This window comes from Tetrao urogallus (assembly GCF_951394365.1).
Source record: "Tetrao urogallus genome assembly, chromosome: 3".
Classification (NCBI taxonomy): Eukaryota; Metazoa; Chordata; class Aves; order Galliformes; family Phasianidae; genus Tetrao; species Tetrao urogallus.
The window spans coordinates 30577788-30594562 of record NC_136815.1 but is presented as its reverse complement, the minus strand read 5'-3'; the positions used below and the strand labels follow the sequence as shown (position 1 = coordinate 30594562).

Here is a 16775-nt window from a genome sequence, read left to right as displayed (position 1 = left end):
AGAATGCTAGGCAGAAATAAACTAGGTAATAAAATGCCATTATGTTCAGCAAGGCACAAATCTTCTGGATTGACAAGCCCCGACTATTCTGTTAGAACAAAGGATGCTATTTCTTTAAATCTGTCCCTTAAAGTGAAAGCACCAACTTTAGTCCCAAATTTACAAAACTTCTCAGATTTTACATAGATTGCTTTGGATTTACAGCTAACTAAACCAACTAAAATGAACTGAAAAATCAGATTTTGAAACAGTAATTCTGAATTGGACAAATGTCCCGTGAAGCTTCCTTCAGCTTCCCACTGAACTGCCTATCTTTGCTATGTCAGCCTTTCAGTTTACCCTCTCTGTTACTCATCGACTGGCAGCCAGGTGACCTAATAGAACAATTCAAACGGCCAAATCAAAAAATGATGCTCAAATGCTGTTTCATGCACATTTATAGGTGAAGAAATACTAGTAGTGAAAAAAGCCATTTAAATCCACTTGCTATTTTCAAACCATTCCCTCAAAGTCAATTCCAGAAGCTTTCATAATACAGTATTCTAGTACCTAAAAACCTGAACCCTTATATTATTCATAGAGTTTTCCTAACAAGTAACAGGTTCACCAATTCAAGAAACAAGAGATCGGTCTCTCTAGACACAAAACGTCACAAGAGAGATTCAGAATACCACTTTGCTTTCTTCCTATCTGCTTTACAGTCCCATATATCTCATTTGTGAGAGCGGAACAGAAGAGGAATGAGTGAAAAAAATTGCCCCAGACGAAAAAATAAGAGAGAAAATTTAACAAAATATATTAAAAAAAATCAGAGCAAAAGCATTGAATCAAACTGTTTCCTGCAATGCTGGAGTTCCTTGATGTAGTGCGATTACTAAATATAGTATTTTACTAATCTCAGCAGGGAGCTGGCTAACTGCGTGCCCGTCAGATGTGTTTAATAGTCACCCCCTGTGGAACAAATCTAAGGAGTGCATGAAAAACACCCACATTTTAAAAAGACCCCTTGCTAGATCATTAAGGAAAGATAAAGGTCTGCACATTCATATGTGATATATAACACAATCATTGTGTCAACAAAACACATGTTTGATTAGCACGCCTCGGGCTCATCAATCGTGGTGTCTGCTTCCCAGCAGTGGCCATGGCTCTGCTGCAGCTACTGCAAGATGGGGGAAGCCACGCGGTAGCCCTAAGACTGACAGCTCAGCAGTAAATCTTGAGCGATTCTAGCATGCTCTTCTCCTACAGAGCTCAAATGCCAGCTGTATTGTAGCCTTAAATCTCCGTTAAAATGCAATCCTAGGTTTTGGACTAAGAAATAAACCATTACTCTGCCAGAAACAGATAACAGTAAGCAGCAAAAGACAGTCACAGTTCGCTGCAGCAGTATTTTACATTCCTAACTGTGTAGCAAGGCAGACACTTGTCACCTATAAAAGCATGAGAAGTATGAACAAGACTGAAAAAAACTTGACACAGTTCCCAAAGAGAATATATAGCATAACTTAATAGCAAAATCAGTGTATCTGAGCCAAAGAAACTTGCACATAGTTATTTTATACTACTTATGTATATTCAGAACTCCTGTTTTCAGTGACATGGGGGATAAGTAAGGTTTGGCCATGTATGACACTCAGTCAGGCCAAGCAGACCCAGCTCTCTCCTACCTCTGGATGTGATGCTTGCTTCTGACTAAGAGAAAACTGGCCACTGGCACTGCTGCTGCAGCCTGAAGGATGATGGATACAATACAGGACCTACTGCTCACCTTACTTCTGTTAGACCCTAACCCTGGTAAGCATTTATATTAGTAAAGATGGTGCTCCTGTGGAGCACATGCAAAGCGAGCTATCCTAGTCTCAAGAGCCAGCACTCGAGAGAGCAGAGAGCAATCTCTGCTGCCTGTGGCAGGAGGCTGAAGTCATGCCGTGGGACATGGCATGCTACAAAAAACCACAATTATGTTGAAGAGCACCTTGCTGCCCAGTTCCCTTCCTGCAGTCTACAACTAAAATATGTAATACAGACGTAGAAGAGAGTAATTTAACCAGTAAATTAAAATGCTGAACACAATCCCTCCCCAGAAAGAATGAGAAAGACCTGATAAAAATAAGAAAAACTGAGTTATTCAGAAGTGAAATCACTACAAAGCACAATGAAGCAATATATAACACCAGATGTTCTTCTCAGAAACAACTTACTTGCCTCACACGTACTGATTCAGACAAATACTGTACGCACAGCAATAGGAACTGAAATTAGTTTTATAACTCCTAGTCAATGGAAATAGAAGAATGGGTGGGGGGCCTGCATCCCTTATTCTCACCACATGGCCTAAGAACGAGAGGAAGATGAGAGCTGTGTTCTGCTAATGGAGCTGATAGAGGATGAGCATGGTATAGGGCATGTGTAGAGGAGCTGTTTCCTGGGTACCTGCCCCACAGCTGGATAAGGGGAGAAGGGAATTCAGTCAGTCTGGAGATAGAAAGTCCTTGATATCGACAGTGCCAATGGGAATACATTTTCAGGAACGCTCCTCTTATTTAGGAAGGTTGCCACTCAAGTGAAGAGCTGAAGCGTGAGCTGTACACTGTTTACACGCTGTGTGTGAAAGCCCAAAATGCTATAGGGCTGAACAAGGAATAGAATCACCATGAAACTGCACGTACAGAACCAGCTGCCTGAATTCACTGAAAGACCCATCCCAAGAATAGACTGTTTGTGTGCACTAGCTAAGATACATAACATTGTGTGGAAAGAATCACCCTGCTTTAATTAACTCAGGGAAGAAGAAATCATCTCACTGCTGGAAAACATACCACTTCATTTGTGCTCCCGATGCTAAAGGAGACTGAGTTTTGAGCAAAAAGCCTCTGAAAGCCTCACCTGAAAATCACAGTGAGAGATGACTCGCCTCTTTTCTCCCCCTTCACCCCTTCATCTGTTTGTTAAGAGTTTTTGCTTCAGACCTGAGTTCCTTCAGTCCAGGCCAAGCTGGACCTACCACAAGCTCCATGCTGCATCTTCACCTCGCTGCTGACTGATATGCACAGTCACCTCCTTCTGGCCATATTCCTAACTGGTGCTGTGTGAATCACAAACGCCACTGAAATCATCAATAAAGACCTGACTGAGCGGCTGCTCTTGCCTAGAGGAAACTTCTTTCCCTGCTAATCTCTATTACTGCTCCAACAAAACTTGCAATCTTGAATAAAGAAGGAAATTTTGTAACAAAATAACCTGATAAAAGAGTGTAAGTTTTCTCCAGAGAACAAAGACTGTAAGTTCACACAGATAAAAGTGTTCTCCAATTTCCTGATCTCTGCTTACTGGTACAGAACTGTAAAAATGCCAGTGAAATTTAGAAAGCTGCAGTGGTTTTGGCTGGGATGGGAGGAATTTTCTTCACAGCAGCCTGTATGGTGCTGTACTTCAGAACTGTGACCAATACTGTGCTGATAACACAGCAATGTTTAGCTGTTGCTGAGCAGCGCTGCACAGAGCCAAGGAGGTTTCATTTTCTCGCACTGTCCTGCCAGTGATGGGGTGAGGGGCACAAGGAGCTGAGATGGGACAAAATCAGGACAGTTGGCTCCAATGACCAAAATTCCATACCATGTGGCACTGTGCTCAGCATTAGGAATGAGGGGAGAGAAGGAGAGTGGGAGCTTGAACTTCCAATGTTTTTCTTGCCAAATAACCATCATGAGTGATTTCTAGGAAAACCTAAACATCTGTCTACCAAAAGGAAGTAATGAATGATTTCCTGATTTCACTTTTCTTGCATGTAACTTTGCTTTATGTATTAACCTGTTTATATCTCAACACATAAATTTTCTCACTTTTGCCTTTCCAGCTCTCACTCCCAGCTCACGTCAGAGGGCAGACTGAGTGGCTGTATGGTGCTGAGCTGCCTGCCAGGGTTAGCCCACAATAAACACCTGTATTGAACATCACACAATAGTTTAGTCATCAGCAGAAGTGCAAACTTCACATTAGGGTTATAAGAAAAGCATCCAGAAGAGACAGAAACCAAGATAATGAGGACTTTGTCATCTATTTCTATAGGAGGTGTTTATGCTCCCTGCTGGTAAGAGACAAAAATTGCTGCTGAGATTCTGGTAGTGGCCATTGAACATGGTGTATTACAAACACATAGGAACACACGTCCCTCTGCGGGAGCCAAAATTCAATATTTACAGTGATGACTTCCACACATTTATCAATGAGCAAGTACAGTGCCAATCAACTTCACAAAGAACCAAGGTAGAGGGAGAGGATCCAAAAGCCCAATTCCAATGCCTGTATGCTGCAGCAGGTATTGATAATAAAAGGCAACACAGTCACCCTCAAGCTATTTCAAGGGGTTTCACATATGTGGATGAAGCAACAATTGCTTTAACAGCCTTATTTAATTTTTTTTAAATCCCAGTTTGTCCTGATTTAGGAGATAGGACCATCTTCAAAGAAGTATTTATTTAAAAACAGTTTGCTGACATAGCTTTCAAATCTGTATTACATTAATGATGCCAGAAAGACTGATACTGCAGTTTCAAGAGTTTCCTTTAGCTAGTGCTTATATTTTTCAGTTTGAACTAGTGGTGAGATCTTTATACTCACTGGCACTAGACCATTTGCTGAGACTCCAGTTCCAAGCTGACAGTGGCTACAAGCCACTCTGCAGCTGCCAGACTCAAGGACAGAAGAGCATCATCCAGGTTTACATTCCAGTTTTTAGCACTTGCTACATTACTCATGAATGGTTCTTGACCAAACATACCTTTTTCATTCATCTGCAGTGAACTTTGAAACTGTACTTTCTTTGACAACTCACATCTTTATAATAAAAATTACATTCATTTCATAGGCTTCATACATAGAACCTTTCCTCCCCAAACCCTAAGTTTTGGGTGACTCTCTGAGCAAAATCATATTGACCTTTCATGATTCATAGGAGACAGGTCTTTGTTTTCATTAATTTTACCACAGTTTAGTTACCTTAAACACTTGATCACCTCAACACAATCGCCCAAAAATGATTAAACTTCTAGCTATAACTTGTGCAGAGTAGGATCAGTAGATAACTACCAAAGAAGAGATGAATTGCACAGCATGGGGTCACTTTACACAATGCAGGAGAGCCAGGAGAAAAGGCTGAAAGAAGCAAGAAGCTGCTCCCTGTTTTGAAGAAAGAATGGCATTGAGGGCATGATTAAGTGATGGGACTCAGCAGCTCAGGTTGACAATCAAACTTGGTGATCTTGAAGGTCTTAACCAACCCAGTTTATTCTATGATTCTATACTTCTATTCAAATGAAAGCAGTAACAGAAATGAAAATCACTGTGTTGAAAAAACCAAGACAGGACATTTAGACTCTGTTGAGAATGATTTGCAATATCAAGCATTTCTCAGACTACTTTCACCCAACCATCTGCAGCTATCTAAATCTGGAATCAACGGGGAATGCTTGGGGTCTTTTTTCAGCCTGCTTTTATCCCTAACCTTGCAACCCATACCAAAGAATTCTTGCAATAATCAGAGTTAATTCAGAGAATTTGTTCTGCTTGCTGTGGGAAGTTGGAAGTTGGACTGAAAAAGGGTAAGGTATTGTTTTTACTGAGGTAAAAAACAGCTTCAGAGGCAAGAAAACAGGAGGGAAATAGCTACTGTCAATTCTCCCAGGGAGCTCTAGCAAATACAGTATGCATATTTTACTGAGCCATGTAGCTAACAAAAACTAACGAAAGGAGAGTTGATTCCATCCAGTGAAGCGCAATAAATTTTAATTTAACTAAATAAGCAACATTTCTTAATTGCAACCAGCTTTGGAAAAGAATTTTTGAATGGAAATTGTTATTTTGTCCATCATCAATGAGTCGTTGTACTTGAGAACAAAATGTTAATGAAGGAAGTTAAAGGCCATTGCATCAAGTTTCAAGAATATATACATAGAAGTTGTGATAACAATTTATATCTCAATTATTTACTTCAGGCTTAATGTTGGATTCCTTGTTCATTCCTTTTGTATTAAGAATTTCCACTGAACTCAAATCCAATTGTCATGGTGGTCTCTTAGTTATCTCTCTGAGAAATGGTTTCAAGCCTAAACTCTTTATTATTAAAAAGACCAGGAACTCTTCAACTGTCATTAAAACTGTTAACAAGATTCAAATACCTCCACAAACTCAGTAGGGGTGGATGAGAAGGTCACTGTCCTTTACTCTGGAAGACAAATGACCCTTCTGTAGTACTTAGCAAGTTAAACCCACAAAGAGAAAACACAAGTTGGTCACAGCAAGGCCTCAACTAAAATTGATGGTTACTTCAAATACTATGCTAAGTCTGGAAAAGACAAGACTTCCCCTTTTGCTCTTCCTGTAAAAGTGCTTGCACCTACCAGCACAAGGTGTGAGCAGACAGAGGAAAGCAGCATTATGGATCACACCAGAGTGAAATCCAAAGCATGTGAGAATGTCCTGAGACCCGTGCACATCTGAATCAGATAACACAGCACAAGGCAGGAATTGTACAGGTATGATAACTCCAAGTGAGTTCACAGGGAGTACCACACTCCCTGATATGAGACAGCAGCCCAAATCTGTGAAACAGGTAGGGTAGCAATGCTTACAAGTAAACTGGAAGTTGGGTATTAATCTGCACAGGCATTTATTAAAATCCTAAGCATCTACCTTTCTGGATGATTTCACACTCAATGACTTGCTGTGAGCATCCATTGTGCCTGTGTCAGCTTTGAAAATGGTATTTAGGTACATTATATAATTTGATCTGTGGTCCTGCTGCAAGGAATGTGCAAATACACAAAGATCAGTTCAAAACTACAGCTTTAACTTGAAATTCACTGAGGTACAAATTTTGCTCAGATTCGCATACCTATCTCAGTAGTAATATCCTGTCCTTGACTGATTTCCAAATCCAGCCTTTAACAATACAAAATGAGTGCCTACTGTAGAGAGAGGCCTAAGCTCAACATCAAACTCAATACTGCTGTGGGAATTTGGTTTAGACCCACTGCTGCCTACAGTGCATAACCACAAGCTGAAATGTATAGGCACAAGTAAACCTGACTTGAGTGTCCAGCAGGACTTCCTCTGAAGTGTGTGCCCGCATTACTGGAAATGGGAAACATCCAGAAATGGCCAACGGTACAAGATTCAAATCACTCAACTGATCAAATGGAATGTTTAACCACTAAACAGATGTGGGAAGAAAAAGAAAAAAAAAAAAGAAAAAAAAAAGAGGTCAGTTGTGTAACCACTGTATTCAGAAAGAAGTAGAAACATACTACACTATGTGTGAGGTCTTATTACATGGTCACCACAGACAACAAGTTAACATACCTAAGTCCTGCCAAAACTGCAAGCCAAGTGTGCTTCAGCCATGCAGGGGACAGTGGGCTCTCCCTCATGTTCTTTTTCATTTTAGAATCACAGAATCCTGAATTGGAAGGGACCCACAAGGATCAATGAGTCCAATTCTTGGCACCACATTTGTACTATCTGTTCACCATGGAAGCAGCCAGGGGCATTTCCTACTGTACACAAGCTACCTGCAACATACGTTTTGCCTCCGTAACAAATGCAGGCTCACATTATTCATCTGTAAAGAGTTTCTTTGCTCTTTGAACAAAAACAAACACTGAATAACTTACTGCAATTACATGGTCACCAAAAATAACTTTAACTAATCTAGCTGCAAAACAATGACTAAAACACCACAGTCACTTAAAAATAACAATTTTACCAAAGATGAATTTTTCTTCGAACAACATCTGGGGCAAAGTCTGCAAAACAATTAATTGATAGCGTACATCAATATGAAGAGAGCACTAAAAATGCTCCATTCAGACTTTGTAAAGGCTTGCTTGTAAAGTATTTTTGTTTAATTATCACTGGTAATTTGAAGCCCAAGCCTTGAAAGAATCTGAGTTAAACACCTGTTTATTTTTGTTGGCTTTTTTTTTTTTGTTTTTCTCAGTGACACTGAATTGCTGCTTGTCAATTACAAATATATTTAGAATTATAATGTAATTTTTTTCCATACACTGGTCGAATAACTTAATATTAAAGGCTTACAATAGAACACGACAGATCATATACAGTTTAGTAGAGTCTAAATTAAATCATCACATTTTAAATACAAGTTCCCTGTAGCTAAAGAAGTTCAAATAAACATTCAAAAGACTAAATAACATGTTTTTACATTTACAAATGAATCATCATACGAGTATTTATTGATTTTTTAAAAAATCCAAAAATACATTGTAACAGAACAGAATGTATATGTTCTTCAATAAAAGACAAAACTATGGTTATCATCTGGACCATAATACAAATACATGCTAAAAATTTAAAAATCATTTTGGGTCACTTGGGAAACATGAAACAAGCTATCTGTTTGTAAATGCAGCAGTTTTCTACTTTAAATACATCTGAGAAAATTAACCTGTAAAGAAATAGGCTTTTAGACTCTTGAACAAAGAGCTTTCTAGACTGAAATGGTGAAGAGACCTGTGATATGCACCTGCCAGGCCACTAAGCCATTTCCCACAGAGATTCTGTTCACCGCTCCACCTCAGCTCAGGGATCCAGCAGTGTCAGAGTTTCACATCAATACCAGACTTATCCAAGCAAAGTGTTAGAAAGCATTCTAATATGATGTAAAAACAGCAGTTACATACACAGAAGATATATGCCAATAACAGACATTCTCTACCAAATGTCTTGATTTGTATCAGGGCAAGTAAAATGTAGTAGTCTAGTTTATGGACTAACTGAATTATATTTTTGGCTCAAGGTAAGACCCTTTAAAAACAATCTCTACATTAGCAACCAGAATCAAAGCATGGAGAAAAAAAAACCAAAAAACCCACACACAAAAAACAGGACAAACAACTAATCATTTTACAATCACCACATACTGCAGGCAAGTAGGAATCAAAACAATAACACAAATTGTGCACTGGTTCTATGAAAATAAAGCGTTGCGAGTCGACACAAGCAATCTGACAAGATGTGAAAGCAGGCAGTGAAAGCATCAGGGATTGAATTTCTTTTCATCAGAATTCAACTGTTTCTACTGCAAGGCAGGTAACAAATGGAACTCAGAAAAACCGAATTCCTCTTAGCAGGTTAAATGCATACTGTGAGGCTTAGATTTTATTGTTTCTTCTATTAAGAGAAATTCAAACAATTGAATTAAAATTACATTTTAAAAATGAAAGCCAATAGAAATCTCAATGAATGTACATTTTAGACAGAAACAATGTTAGGTCAAATCTACAACAGGTGATAGCCGATGTCCGCAGATGTTATTTAACTATGCTGCTTATGTCAATAGAACATCTGACACTATTTCCATAATACTAGCAGCCTCTTTTAAATCACTTCCAACAACTGTATACTTTGTAAATTACATGGGCTTTGATGAAAAATATCATTATCAGGCATGCAAAAATTCTAACAGAAACCTTCCATTTCCATAATTTGCTTACACGTTCAAATGACATATGCTAGAACACACAAAACCAACTTTTTCAAATGAAATAAATTCACAACTCTGAAAAGGAGCAAACAAACAAACAAAAACAAGGAAAAAAGCCTCTGAGACAGGAAAAAGAATGTTTCTACGTAATTGGTCCTATCCTTCACTGGTGCAACATAGTAACATCAGCTACCATACAAATTTGCATGTAATTTTGCAAGTAATGGTGTTTAGGAAGAGGATCTCATTCTCCATCTTCTACACTGCAGAAATGACTGAATGTACTAAAGAGGCTTTCATTGTCCTACAAAATATATGGTGTTTGCCACTGCTGGATACAGATCATCAGTGCTGAAGGACCAGCATGCTGACTCAGCATAGGACATCTTACACTCTCTAGTACTGACAGTGATGTGAAAAACAATCTGTTCTGCACTAATACCAAACCTGCTCCTAGGCTGCACCTTCTGATCGAAGCTCTGTTCTACAGGTGACAATTAACAGGTGCAGTGTGAGAAGCAGAGGCACAGTTTTAACAACCCAACCCAGAGGACAAATGCAGAGTTAAGGGAATGCATTAGTGTCATCTGGATTCAAGTCCATGAGAATCCAATGTCAGAGCAGTTTGTAAAGCTTTGAATGCCAAGAGGTGATCAAAAATTTCAAGCAGAAGCATGATCTGAGCCTGTAATTCCTTACAGAGAATAAACAACAGAGAGAAAGACAGGCTGTAGTAAAGTGAATGGAAGGAAGGAACTAAAAAGAGGACGGACGTATGTAATGTATACTGGTGCAGGGCTGTATCTCCTGGACCCAGAAACTGCCATAAACACAAGCTAATTTTACAAGATAAGTTACATGCATGCCCAATTCAAGAGGGCAAGAGTAAAACCCTGATGGCAATGCTATGACTCTGGCTGAAGAGCTTCATTTTCCCCCTCCCATACCTGAAAGCCTTGAATCCTTGCCAAATACTCCAGCTGTTTTGAAGGCTGCACTGCAGAACAGGGGGAAGCAGGAGATATTCCTTTTAGACCTATGGCTTCGGCAGTCGGGGACGTTCCATTCATGAGAAGTTCCCTGGCAATTGTAGCTGTGCTATTTGTTGTAGGAGATATGCTGAAGAAAGAGCTAGAAGTCTGGCTCATTTCTTTGGGTGACAAATAGCTTACAGTGGTACCAGGGGCTGATTTGTTGCGGCTTGCTTCCATCTCTTGATAAACATCAGGAGAGAGATGGAGTATTCCCTTTGGTGCTGAAAGTAAAAGCAGAGATCATTCTTATTACGCTAGAACAGTCTTGGAATGTAGACAATTTTCATTAACATACTTTTCACCAGAATACAAAGTGAGCACTTAAATGCAGTATCTTTTTTCCACAGTAATTGTAAATGAAATTACCTAACTGTTTGGAAGCAAAGCAGACCTGAAGTGCTCTTCTTCCTCCCCCTCTCCCCTCACCCTTTTTAAGTAGTTAAAAACTTCTGGACTCTAAAACCGTGGCAAGCACAGAATACACAATGTGAATAAATAAGGTTCCGAGTTCTGCAAACCATGAGGAACAGCTGCTGCTTCAGAACAGCAGCACTATCATTATTTCGGTACAACCTTCTGCCTCCTACCTGATAAAGTCATTTAGGCTGTTGTTTGACAAATACTCTAAACTAGCCTGTGACAGCACATCACCATCAGAAGTCCTTCTTCCCTCTCCCACCTACAGATGTTGTTTGTTCTCTCCAGCTGCTCTATTGCCTGTGCCAGCACAAGCACCTGTAAGACCATGCAGCGACACTCATGAGAACGAGCAGTTGGAGACAAAAGGAGGGCAGGACGGCTCCTTGTAGGTAGCTGCAGTGCCTCAGGAGCTGGCTTAAAGCATCTGCTGAATTACCACAGCAGCCTGGGCTTAATTAATCCTAAATGGCCTTGTAGCCACATCGTTCCTGTGCTCATGACTCCTGCGCAACTGCCTGCCCTTCAATCTTTTTTAATTTTTGTAACATTTAGCTGCATATACAGCATGCTATAGTTTGCGTTGTCTTGGACCATGCTCACACTGAGCACAGAAAGTATGCATGTGTCATTATAAATATCAAAAAGAATTAAAGCAAACATTACAGAATTACATTTATTCATGTGAACTGCAGGAAACATTCAAATATTTCTAGTGACATCTAAACTAGGAGCAATGGGTCCACATTTAAAATATTTAATATTTTTAGAGAACATCTTGATCCCAAACATCCTCAAAAACAGGAACATGTACGTAAGCAGTTTTGATAATATTTTTGTGTATAAAAATGTGCAGAATTAGGGACAAAGTTTGGTAATTTTATACACAATGAAATATTTGTTGGAAGCACAAGTACCTGGTCTGCTGATGTAAGAGAAAAGCTTCTTTCTTATTGTTATTAAATTGAAAAATGAGCTTGAAATGTTTAATTTCATACCAGCACATTGATTTTCTAGTGTACACCTGAAAAAAACATCTGTGAATTCAAGCCACATGGCGTTTCATTTTAGAAATGACAAACTTATTTTTTAACTAACTTAGTTATCTCAAGAGAAACCAAAGCATTCAATGCTTAATTCACTTGCAATACATATTAAAGTGATCTCAGACTGAAAAATAAATTCAAAGAAGAGAAATAATTTCCAGTTTCCTGCAAAGGACTATTCTGCTCCAAGAAGTCCAAGTGGTATTCTTAAGTGAAACGTCTACTGCAAAAAGACTTTAAAAATATTACCAGTGATTAATATTCTCATTTTCAACCACACAGTGAAAATTGAACTTCCTCACTGCTGACTCAGCAAATTGCTTACAGGTGAATCTTTTAATCGATTTACTCACACATTTGGCTTTTAAATTAACAGTGATTTCAAAGAGTTGGAAAGTCAGCTCATACCCTTCACAAAGCTCTGGAAAAGTTCTGTGAAGGACCTAGCTGTGGGGTTATGCCAGCCCAGTTTGGAGAGCGCGGCTGTTCTCTTTACTTTAAGAACATGCAAAACAGAGGATAGAGCTCTGCTTTGTGAATATCTCAGTTTCAGAGAGAAATGCTGCTGCCGCTGCACCCAGCACTGTGCCAGCACCGAGGCAGAGCTGGATGCACCTGTACCACATGCCTGCTGCTTGCCCTGCCTGTGTGGGGCTGAGGAGCCCTAAGAACAAGGGTGATCTTGCACTGAAATCCAAAGCTAAGAACAAATTCACAACGGTACTACTTGGGAAGGATGGAGGACGGGGTCTCCAAAGTGTCTTTCTCTCCATCTGAGACAAGGTAGAATATAACCTTGCAGAGAACAGCAGCTGTGTAAACACCCATTATTATTCTATAGTGCATAATCATCGTGTAATAGAGTGGTAATATACCCTTTTTCTGAGGCTACAGCCTCCAAGGCTTATCACTGATCACACTTATATATAGTTTTATACAAGAGATAGTATGAATGAAATTAAAAAGGATACACATAGATTCAGGTAGGTGAAGTCAGGTTTCAAAAGCAAACACAAGGACACTGAGTGACGGGGTGTTTGGTCCATCCTAAGACCTGGCCCACTGTATGTCTGATTTTCAACACATACTTGAGAAATGAAAATCAAAATTGAACAGAGTCTATAATAACATACTTTAAAAATAATGCATTAGTTCTCCAGAAAATAAAGATCATGCAACATGAAAAAAAAAAAAAAAGTTTCAAGACATTTAAAACCAAATCCAGTACAGCAGATGTCTGTTCCATTGATGTAATATTACTTAAAACAAACATTTTACATGCTTTCTCAGCCATCTCACTGTTTTTACATGATCCACCCAAATGTCTAACTGCTGTCTGGAACAATGGTTTGGAATACTTCCAGATTACTAAGCTCTCTAAATGTTAAAATAACTAATATGCAGCATATGATGAATAAAAAGATATTGAGCAAAGTATAGCAAATGCATCTAAAGCACTGCCTTTACTCTAATGGTGATGTTAAATTAATAATAGTACTTCTACACTTATGCAACACCTTTCAGCTACAGACTTCAAAGTGCTTTATAAGCAATAATTAATTTAAATCATACATTGGCTCAGAGAGCAGATATTATATTACAGTCATTGATTATTTCTGGAAACAAAGTAATGTAATATTCCATTACAATATAGCCATTACATTAATATAGTTGCAAGCAATTAAGATTTTATATTCAGGGCCCATGTTTCATGAAGCTTCTTAGAAACTTGCTGTAAAATCCAATAAAATTTGCTCTCTTTGAAAACGTCTATCAAGCATGGAGGGTTTTTTTGGAACTCATTATGTATTTGTAACATATTATTGAGGAAGTTGTTTTTTTTTAATATCATGCCTCTGTTGTCTGCTTACTTAAACTCTGTTGAATCCTTCAAGGATATATAATAACAACTTAGTTACTGCAGTAACTATGCTATCACAAAACAAGGAGTATGACATCAATAGAGGAATAAGAGTCAGACCAAATTTCTCCAGGAATTCTCGTAATTAGTCTTCAAACAAGCACTTTAATAAAAAATATGGGACAAAGAAATCTTTTGCTCTAACACTTCCTTGTGTTGCAGTAGAACACTTCTAGGTGAATACTTTCATATATCTGCTAGTCTTTCCCTCCTCCCCCCCAGAAAAAAAAATGATTTTTATGTCTCTGCTAAACAGTTATCCCATACTGACTTTGTCATACTTCAAAGGTAACATCACAACTAGTAAGTCACAGGAACTGTAATTCTACCACTTAGACCAACACTGCACCTTCTGCTGGCCATAACTACGAGGTACATTCATGAAACATGTTAAAATAATTTCCATTTATATTATTTAAACCTGTGGGCAAATGTGTTACCAAAACATCCAAGCAAGAGATGCAGTGTAATCACTAATATTTGAAAAACATGTCTTACTCATCCTTGGCAGTAATTGCTAGCAGTCTCTTACAAGCTTCTATAGTCTCTGAAAACTCCAAACCAAAGACCTCTCTCAACTAAGAATAAATCTCATCATCTATCGTCTACTTTTGCTGTCACAGCTGCAACACAATTTAGACTCCAATGTAAATGTGTGATGCAAAATGGCTTCGTGAGTCTGTCCCTTGAAGTGCATCTCCGTACTTTGATTCCACTTCTTTTTATAGCAGCAGCAGTGGCAGTCTTCAAAAGATCTGTTGAAGTGGTGCTATTTTTAACCCTAATCCTTCGTCTACAGGGTCTCCCTGCCAGAGGGCTCCAGGGGACTTTTCTGCAAATGGGCTGCCACCAGAGAATGGCTTTGGACCTTCACTCCACATAAGCAAAAATGTAACTAGACTGTAAAATAGAATTTACTGGATATAGGAACAGAGACAAGTTACCCCTTAACAGTGGGCCTTCTAAGCTGAGAAAGGTTCACAATGATGACAGTATTGCCTGCAACTCTGAAGTGTCTATACCAGTAACACTGGTGTCCCATTTTCAGTTTTCTATTTCTGTCAGGAAAATATGAAAAGCTAAGATTTTGATTTTATCGTTAAACTCCAAAAGATGATCTACAACATCAGGTTTGTATTGTCAATCCACATATGTAACAGAGCTGATTTTCTCTTTTTTCCTGATCGACACTGTAGAGATACTCTTCTATATAGTATCTACTCCATGACTTTTCCATTTTCAAGGCCATTCATAGACTGTTTCAAGGAAACTCAGTATAGTTGGTCTAAACCAAAACCAAACCACAATTTTCTATCTGGGCTCCCATAATCCAACAGAAAAGTTACACTTGTTGGTGTGTCAGGAGTCCTGTAGCTGGTGTATGGCTTCCCCTGACATTCCTGTAGAGCATATGCTCTTCTTTGCGCTACAACCACTGGAATGGGATACAAACATGTAGTCGTACTTACATGTCTTGTCTAGTGACACAAAATGAACAGGATATATAATTCAGTATTTGACTTGCTCATAAATTGTTTAAAGCCATTATCTCTGAAATAACTCTGAAAATAACTCATCAATGGATATAAAAAAAAAAAAAGATTGTTCACAGATATTATCAGTATTTCTTGAGACTAAATAAAAAACTCAATCAATAACCATCCAACTTTGTTTCACTGTATGCTACCCATATTCAGATTGAATAAAGCCTTCTACTGCACTGCTGAAAATATGTTGCAAAATTTTGAACTAAGATATTAAGTAAGAAAAATTAGACCCAAATGCAACTCTGATTTCATTATTATGTAAGTTAAAATGGACAAAATCTTAAGACACATGGAGAATTTTCACTTGCTACAATTCTTCCACAGAACTGGCATGTTTCGTCTTATAGTCCATTACAAATTCACTGGGAGCAAAAAAAGAGAATTTATATAAATAATTATTTCAATAACAAGACTGAAAAATATAAATACTATCATAAAAAGTAGTTATCTTTTCATACTTCACTCGTTGTAAAAAAGCCTATTTATATACTGAAATATTTTCCAATTTTATTACCTCAGCAGGAACTCAGAAAACATCAGTCAAACAAGTGAATAGGCAAATAGTATGTCCATTATGTTTTCAGTAACAGTCTACACACAGTCTTGGCTGGAAAAGCCAGGATTCAATCATTATCTACTTACCACAACTATCTGCGGTATTTCTAAGTCACCAGCTACTGCAATATTCAGATGAGAAAAAATGTTTTGTCATTACACAATGTCCTTCCATCAATGATCTCGTCTACACGACCTTAAACAAACTGATGTTATATAAAGACACTTGTTAAAATTCTAGCTTACTTAACCTTAAAATAACCATGACATTTAAGTAAAAACTATTTTGTTCTTCATGAGGTTAGGTCTTGATAGACAGACAGACAGACAAACAGATTGATTGACTGATTTTACTGAAACTCTTTCAGTACACCCAATTTGAAACTGTAGTATCACAGGAGACTTAAACTGTATATATTTTATATAATAACTGATGTTAAATTCTAGTGAGAAAAGTCCTTTGAAACATTTCACAGCTTTACTCTGGAAGATCATGGGAACATACAGTTTTGTTAAAAATAAGACCTTATAAATCTTTGTAATGGGAAATTTCTACAGATATAATATGAAAAAGACATAAGCAAAACACCTACACTATTATTTCTACATTATAATTTCTGCACAGTAAGGATCTAACAATATAATGGCGTCCCATGCAATCTACAATCTAGATGAAGTAAAAGAACCAATATAAATGCAGAAAGATACTATTCCTATTAGTAAATGAAGCTAGAGTGCTGACAGATCATG

The 16775-nt window shown here is 38.1% G+C and overlaps 1 protein-coding gene across 3 annotated transcripts in view; it reads right to left on the bottom strand.

Moving 5' to 3' along the window:
- Window positions 1-16775, bottom strand: part of STAU2 (staufen double-stranded RNA binding protein 2) — a gene marked incomplete at both ends in the record, with an annotated part of 144673 nt that overhangs the window by 68427 nt on the left and 59471 nt on the right. For all 3 annotated transcript variants that reach the window (XM_079533813.1, XM_079533814.1, XM_079533815.1), the window contains one exon: window positions 10453-10760. In XM_079533813.1, the coding sequence (XP_079389939.1) occupies window positions 10453-10760 (308 nt within the window). The remainder of the gene's footprint in view (window positions 1-10452; window positions 10761-16775) is intronic.